Here is an 8,449-nt window from a genome sequence, read left to right on the forward strand (position 1 = left end):
GGGGTGGGTGTTGGGTCGCTGGGCCGCCTCTTGCTGCGGTTCCCTCCCGGTGGGTCTGGGCTTCGGCGGCTCCTGCCCAGGCCTGCTGGAGTTCGCTGTCGGAGAAGGGCGAAGACGCCAGGATCTTCACTTTCTTGTTTATCCGTAGCGTGGATGCTCTCAAATTGGTGACAGTTTCCTTTGGAGAAAGAGCAACAACCCTCCTAGTCGCGGACAGACAGAATAGCAACGTTAGGCTCAGTATTACGTGTCTCTCGGGCATTTTAATACTTTAGAACTGCTAACATCTTCTGTTACAGAGTTAGAGAATTGTAAGTTAACTCTCTGTTTGCCTTTATCATATGCTTTACCATCTAGCCAAAACCCGGACTCTTTGGAAGTGCAAAGACCTGCGATGATTTTGGTGTTTTCTTGTTGTCTCTGCAGAAATGTGGCTTTTCAGAGCTGTATTCATGGCAACGGCAAAGGAAAACAAAGCAGGAGTTTTGTCTGCACGACGGACCACCCTATGCCAACGGAGACCCTCATGTTGGCCATGCATTAAATAAAGTAATTATTTACTCGTTCATACTGCGCTGTTTTGAAGTGGTAAAGGTTTCCTGTAACATGCTGTGTGTTCTCCATTCCCATCTAAATCAATAACCCTTTAAAGTGTTCAGTATTTTGGTAGATGGGGCTTTTGAAAAGCAAATTACATGGTTACAGAAATACCACATGATGCCAGTGACACAGGTACCAAACCATGACATAAATACTTTGTACATGCTGAGAGCTCATTCATGAGGCTGAATGTTACAGTAAAAAGGGAACTTTTTCTTCTAGAGAAAGTCCTGCCTTCATTCCTAAGCAGTATTAAATGCACAGTTTGTTTGTGTATTGAATGTACCGCACGTACACTTTTGATGAGTGTATATTTCTATATGTAATGATGTAACTAATGCATGGTTGAGCTCTGCCTTGCTATTCTTCTTTTTCCTTTGGGTATTTTGCAATTTTGGTATAGTGCATTTGTTTTATCTAAGTGTCTTAAATGGAATGGTAACAATGTTGATGAGATGTTGATTTTTTTTAAATACGTTTTTAATGAAAATTTCAGCATCGAAGTAGTAGTCCTAGATATATTTGGCTATGTCTAGATTCAGTCCTGAGAATGACAGCATTACATATGTTACCAGGTGGGAAAGACAGAAACATGACCCACACCTTAAGCTACTAGTGCTAAAGCTTGGACTTCTAAAAATGACAAGTTTTGGTACGTGACCACTTATATCAAAAAACAGTAATACACACTAGGTCCCTGCTGTAGATCCAGCTATATGTTTTAAAAATGAGAGCAAGTAAGATTTATTTGCTTCAAGTCTTGCAAGTTTACAGACTATACTGAATATTAATTCCTTTGATCAGAGGTCTTCTGAAGTTCTGCCAAAATACAGTATGATGGGAAAGAAGAATCACAAATGCATGGTCTTAAAAGTAAACATATCATGCAGCCTTTTATGCTTTTGTTTTGTTTTTTTTTTAATAGAACCTTAATTACTTGCCACATGGGGGAGCTAAAGTGTTAACTGACCCTTGTGTATTTCCAGATTTTGAAAGACATCACTAATCGTTTCTACGTGATGAGAGGTTATAAAGTGCATTATGTGCCAGGTTGGGATTGTCATGGATTGCCAATTGAGTTGAAGGCATTGTCAGAAGTCAGAGGAGCTGAAAATCTTTCATCAATAGAAATTAGACAGAAAGGTAAACTACTGTTTGCAGTATCTTTACAGAAAAAAAAAAATGGTTTAGGTATTTGTACATCATATTTTGAATGTAATGCTTTACAAATAGCTTTTTTACTTTACTGGGTGCTTTTCTGTTAGCTGTTGGTAACATTCTCTGGAATCACTGTATGTATCTGCCAAGCTGATGGAATACCATGTGATCTTATGAAATGGGGTAACTGAACATAGGCTTGATCTGTTGCTGTGACAAACACGCACAGCACTGACCGTGGGTTTAAAAAAACCACAAGGACCAAGGTTTTTAATTTCTGCCTTCCATGACCAGCATTTAGCAGCAGGAAACCAGTATTTATCAGAGCAGCAGTTTTGAAGACTGCATTTGATGAGGACCCAAAAAGAAGCTCCTCATAAACTGGGAGTCCCCTCTGACCTCAACCAGTATGTAATTCTGTGATAAAAATTGGACTTAATCAGGACAGCTTGGCTCAAGATCATAATTATGGGTGTGTTATATGTACTTAGATGTATTTATTAACTGTTTTTAACAATACTACAAAACTAGAGGGGTGATCCTTTCACAGAAAGTTAGCCTGCATTATGTAGAATCTGTTTTGAAGAAATACTTTCAAATACCGTATCTATTGAAAAACATCAACATTCAGCTTCAAAACCATTTGTAACCATTTCAAAACCATTGTAAGCAATTTTAACTGTTTTAATTGAAATTGAAGCAATGAAATGGGCTAACTTATTTTCAGGTGCATGTTGCTTTGAAAATTTTGAATGAGCATGAACAGAGGTGGTTTTCACTCTATTTCATGTTGTACAAGAATGCATTTTGAGGAATTGTTCTTCGTAACTAAATTTATTATTTTCCTCTTCCTTAAGAAGTAATGTTATGTCCTTAACACATTTGTTGCTTTATGTCCCCATGTTAGTCAAAGTGCCACTCCTGGATCTTTTTACCCTGCAGTAATTTCATGTAACTATTTCTCCGAGATACGTAGTTTTTGAGCCATAACAATCTAGTTGATACACAGCTGCAATTAGTTCATGGTTTGAGTATGTTCAGCTCAGGTTTTTCTAAGAAAAACATTTGTAGTATATTTTAAATGGTGTTATATTTATCTTAGTGACATAAACCATGTGCTTAATGGAACTATTCCCTTCAGCCAGAGAATTTGCAGAAAGAGCAATTGAGAAACAGAAATCCGCCTTCATTCGTTGGGGTGTGATGGCAGACTGGGATAACTGCTACCGTACCTTTGATCCAAAGTATGAAGCAAACCAGCTGAGAGTCTTCTACAAAATGTATGATAAGGTATGCTGAACTTCTGTTCAAGTATGTTTTTGATTTGTCATGAGTTTCAATTCTCCTAACTTCCTTTTTTCCCCTCCCTTTCCTCTTCAGGGTTACATTTATCAGGACTATAAACCTGTGTTCTGGTCCCCTTCAGCAAAGTAAGAATCATCTTACCTTTTGGCTTAAAAATATTGGCAAGTATATAAATAGTTTTCTATGTTCAAGTGTGTTAACTCTAGGTTTGATATCTACCCAGAACAGCCTTGGCTGAAGCAGAGCTTGAATACAATGAGAAGCACGTCAGTCGTTCCGTGTATATGAAATTTCCCCTGTTAAAGTCACCGCCTAAGCTGACTTCTGTGATAGGTATGAGTTTTGTATGCATTTTAAAACAGATAGTTTTATTTTTTGTTATAATTGAAAGTAAAGTACTTCTAATTTACATCTGCAGATGGATCATCCCCTGCTAGTGTGCTAGTGTGGACCACGCAACCTTGGACCATGCCAGCCAATCAAGCAGTTTGTTACATGCCAGATTCAGCGTATGTGTCTTTAACTTGGTTCAGTGATCTGTGTCAGTCCTTATCAATATTTACCAGCAGAGTTAAAAACATTCTAGATTAATATTACATTTTATTTAAGGTCTTATTTTTGAGTTGTTGGGTTTTTTTAAGTCACACAATTGTAAGGTTTGTTCTGTATGTCTATTAATATACTAATTTCAGCTTTAGTTTTTAATTTTACAGATATATCTTCTTCCTGATCTTATATTGAAATTCTCTTTAGATGTACAAGTGAATTTGACACGTAGATCTTAAAACATATTTTGCTGTCATTTAGAGATGGAGCGTTTAAATAATTTGTAACTTTATGATGTTTGTAATTATTTAATATTACACATCTCTTTGCATTGTAGGTATTCAATTGTGAAGTGTACAACTACTGCTGAACACTTCATTCTTGCTGCAGATAGAGTGGAATCTACAGCTGCTGTTTTGGACACACAGTTTGAGGTTATGTCAACGTGTAAAGGTAGGTTTTAATATTATCTTAAGTTGCTTAGAAATCTGCTTATAGGTGTCCAAAAACTGCTTCAGTTCTGATCTATTACTAAGTTTGTGTATATTTTGAGAACATGCTTCACTAAAATAGCATGAGGAGTATTAGTCTGTCAGATTTATTATTGGTGTATTGCTCAAATTTTCATTCATAGATTTCTAAGTAATTTTTAATAGCTGGATTCACGGTTGGAAAACATAAACACAATGTGGAAGTTTGTGGCCTGTTCAGTATCTAAATCTTAATTACATTCAGTGCAGTTTGTCTGCCTCTCTCATCTGTTGCTGATGAGACCAAGGGGCTAGTTACAAGTTTGCTTACTGACTGCCTGAGTGCTAAATTCTATGAAAACTATTGAAATTACCTAGTGAAGCAGAATCCGTAGGACGTGTTATGTTACTTTTCAAACTTTTCATTATTAAGAGGTGTCTGAAGCCTTGTAGGTGACTGTTGTCTGTAGGGACAAACAAAAAGAGTTTGGTTTGTATCCTAACAAACTGCACAGTGATATTTCTTAATAGACAGACTTTTGATTCATTATCATGAATTGGGATTTAATGTGCCATTCAGGAACTTTGTTCATGTGCCTTTATCAGTGATTCAGTGCTGAAAATATGCTTATCTAAAACATCTGAGATATCTGTTTCTATGATTTATTTTTTTTTTTCCAAGTTGTTTTGGTATCTTCCCATGCCTTCTTTTTCAGAGAGAAACTGTTTTGCTGCATAATAATCTTGTTTTAGCCTAATGGTAAAATTAACTGGAACTGTTCTTCTCACAGGTTCCACCTTCTTGAATAGCATGATTTACAGATAACATATAACAGTAGAGTTGGACCTTTCTGAAAATAATATTAGAACTTGTTCTTTTTATCTTCCCATGTATTCAGTGATTTGTTTTGTTATATTTTTTACCTTTGTGTAGTTGTGTATCTGGCAGCAGTTCCTAAACATGTTCCTTCTAGGATGCAATTGTTATGAAGCATTTCTCAAATTGTATGAGTCATGACTTCCAGCAAGGTCTTGCTACTAAGATTGTAGTGTTTTTTTAACCTTAAATTTTCACTAGCTTCATCGGTACTGCACTTGTATTTGCATATGATTTAGAGGATTTAAATTAATTGTTCATGATAATATTAATGCTCAGTGACAGAACTATTAATAGATCCCAAATCCCAGGTTTTCTAGCCTACTAAATCATTATCGAGTTCGGTTTCCAGAACACTGAGATGGTGGTCCCCAAGGAGTAGGAATGTGTAGAGTGTCTCTAGGTGGAATGTCATGACTGAGGAATATCATTGCCTTAGGTAGCAGAAAAGCTTTTCCCTCAAAGGAAAAAAAGACTATGTGCAAGATTAACAGTACAGAGAATTTGAAAACATTTGGACATTGACCCACAAACAAGATAAAGAATTAGTATGTCTGAATAGTGTCCTGTGCACACACTTGCTGATCAGTTGTTCCATTTCTGCTCTTTGATAAAAGAAGGTGAATGCATGAATGATGTTGCTCTGTTTTCTGTTTTCTCTCACCCCAGGTATAGATCTGGCAGATGGTTCTTGTGCTCATCCCACAATTCCTGGCAGAGTGTCTCCTCTGTTACCTGCAAATCACGTGACGATGGCAAAAGGAACAGGTTTAGTTCATACAGCCCCAGCTCATGGGATGGAAGACTACGGCGTAGCGTCCCACCATCAGCTACCCACGGTACTTTATTTTATTCAGCTGTTGCTCTTGGTTTCCTGCAACTGTTTGATCCTGTGCCCCTACAGGGATTCTTGTAGTCTGTGCATAAAACTTGAAAATGTTTTGGAGCATCTGTGTATGTGTGAGTATCACTAATGGCCTGCACGAATGCAGGACTATCCTTAAAAAAAGTTTTTCATCCATCTGCTAATTAAAGCTGACATGGAAGTGGTAGGATAGAATTAGATTTCTCTTCTCTCTCTGGTTTTGTTTTTTGAAGGGTAACACAGACAACAGTTCTCAGGTACTGGCTCTCAGTACTCGTAATTGGCTTTTGAAGCTGTATCTTGCAGACCAGTAAACCACCAGTTATGTAGGTCATTGTTAGTTTTCCAGCAAAGCTTGTTTTAAGCCACATACATAAATACAGTTCAGTTATGCATGTTCAGTTTGTGTTTGATGGAAATGAAGATGCAGAGGTTTCTTTTTCTCTTATGACATTTTCACGAGGTGGCTCTAGAGATGTTCCAAAGCCTGATAATGCTCATATTTCTGGATGTGTTTTTTGAGGTTGGGGTTTCTCTTGGAGTTTTTTTTTTTGTTTTAGTTTTTCAGTGTTAATTTTGAATACTAACCAGTGAGTTGGTGTAAGACAATTGTGGCATATCTGCAAATGTAGTGGTGCTTGTTTCTTCTGATGTGTAAAATTCACTTACCTGGTAGATTACTAAATTACAGTTTAGTAGATCTGAAGTGTACTTAAATAAAACGTACTTTGCTATATAAGTTTTTGGGGTTTTTTTAATAAGTTTTTACTCAGCAGAGTACTTAACTCATGTTTGAATGCCATAAAGCTAATTAATTGCCACATGGTATGTTAGCAACATGATTAACATATTTATTTTTAGGATTGCCTTGTGGATGAAAGCGGGCGTTTTACTGAAGCTGCAGGTCCTGAACTGCAAAACAAGAATGTCCTTGAAGAGGGGAATGAAGCTGGTGAGTATTTGATGTTTAGCCATTTGTTCCTTTCTAAGTTATATTTCTGCAGATTTATTTTGAGGGTTCATATAAACTTAACGTATTTTGAATATGGATGAGGTACAAGCACTTGTTACTACATGTTGGTCATAGGAATAAATTAATTGAGGTCAAAAGTAGCAGTATGTTCCAGTCAGGTTTTAATCTAGCCAGATTTTGTTTCTCTCAGTCATTCAGATGCTTCAAGCAGCTGGGAGTCTGTTAAAAGAGGAGAAGTATGTGCACAGCTACCCATATGATTGGAGGACTAAAAAACCAATGATAATTCGTGCCAGCAAGCAGTGGTTTGTAAATACAGCAAGTGTGAAGGCTGCAGCACAGGTATGTCATTTTGTTTTCTTATGAGGCATTTAAAGACAGCTGATGCCATTTGGATTCAGCAAAACAATCTTAATATAGCTCACTATAGGATATGTTATTCTCTAGCGTTTACAGACAGTAGTTGAAAAATGTTAATTATTTGTATAAGTGAGGAATGATGTAATTTTTTGGTCAATACTGGTATAATCCAGAATAAATACAGTGACTGACATATTTGTTCATTGTTTTTATAGGAGATTTATAAGTTTCTTAGAGCTACTGAATTATTTTCCCCAACATATTTTAAAAAATAGAATGTTTCAAGGAATAAAATCAGAAGAGACAATTTTGTCACTATTAAAATTACCTTTGTTGTTGGGGTAGCCTTGCATGGCCAGACATCTTTGTTTGATCCCCTCTTAATTTTGCCACAGTCCTATTTTAAGTAATTTTAAAACTTTTTTTTTTTTTTTTTGATGTTTGTAAAAATCTTAAAAAACTCAGCCCCGCACCTTAGGCTGTTTTGGGTAACAGTGATTTCATTCTAATTAGGGCATGAGGAGTTTATTCCCTAATCATATTTACTTAGAGTGAAGGAAAACATGTTTCTTTGGCAAGGATTGGGAGTGAGTTGGTAGCTCACACTTTTTACTACAGGCAGTATTTATTGAGATGGGGCTTCAAAGTAGACAACATTACAAGGCACAATGAGCTATTAAACTTCAGGTAAAGATACTGATGCTATTTCTAACTTACTATGGGGTGTCTCTGCTGGAGAATCAAAGCTGGCAACAAAGCCTGGGTTGCTCTGTGGGGACATGTACAGTATCTGCAGCGTTCAAAGCGTGTTACTCAAGTGCAGCGCATGGTGAAGAAAACAGTAAATGTGGCAGTTGCCTGAGAGCATGTTATTCAATACTGGGTGGGGGGGAGTGTAGGCCTGTAGCTTTTTTTTTACTGGTAGCATAAACCATGTTTGAATGCTGGGGCATGTTCAGCAATTCACTGTCTCCTTTATAGGAAGTGCTGAAAAAAGTGAAAGTTATTCCTACATCTGCAGTGAACAGAATGCTTGAAATGCTGGACAGGAGGACCTTCTGGTGTATATCACGGCAAAGATGCTGGGGTGTTCCAATTCCTGTTTTTTATCAGAAGAACACGGGAGAATGCTTAATAAACAGGTATTTGGCTGGCTTTATATGCTGAAAAATGAAAGAATGAGCACTGTCTTTTGTGCTGTGGTTACACATTATAAAACTTGTGACTACCTAACTATAAGTACATGGTTTTACATGTAATTGTTTATACACAGCTATAAATCGAGCTATAAATTA

The 8,449-nt window shown here is 36.8% G+C and overlaps 1 protein-coding gene across 1 annotated transcript in view; it reads left to right on the plus strand.

Annotated features, from left to right (window-relative positions):
* Positions 1-8,449, plus strand: part of IARS2 (isoleucyl-tRNA synthetase 2, mitochondrial) — a 29,618-nt gene that overhangs the window by 1,405 nt on the left and 19,764 nt on the right. Inside the window, exons 2-13 of the mRNA XM_009994802.1 lie at positions 300-384; positions 423-549; positions 1,587-1,743; positions 2,900-3,048; positions 3,139-3,188; positions 3,287-3,396; positions 3,482-3,572; positions 3,947-4,062; positions 5,626-5,795; positions 6,683-6,773; positions 6,985-7,136; positions 8,136-8,296. Of these exons, the coding sequence (XP_009993104.1) occupies positions 300-384; positions 423-549; positions 1,587-1,743; positions 2,900-3,048; positions 3,139-3,188; positions 3,287-3,396; positions 3,482-3,572; positions 3,947-4,062; positions 5,626-5,795; positions 6,683-6,773; positions 6,985-7,136; positions 8,136-8,296 (1,459 nt within the window). The remainder of the gene's footprint in view (positions 1-299; positions 385-422; positions 550-1,586; positions 1,744-2,899; positions 3,049-3,138; positions 3,189-3,286; positions 3,397-3,481; positions 3,573-3,946; positions 4,063-5,625; positions 5,796-6,682; positions 6,774-6,984; positions 7,137-8,135; positions 8,297-8,449) is intronic.

The sequence above is a fragment of the Chaetura pelagica genome, unplaced genomic scaffold (assembly GCF_000747805.2).
Source record: "Chaetura pelagica isolate M959 unplaced genomic scaffold, ChaPel_1.0 scaffold2, whole genome shotgun sequence".
Classification (NCBI taxonomy): Eukaryota; Metazoa; Chordata; class Aves; order Apodiformes; family Apodidae; genus Chaetura; species Chaetura pelagica.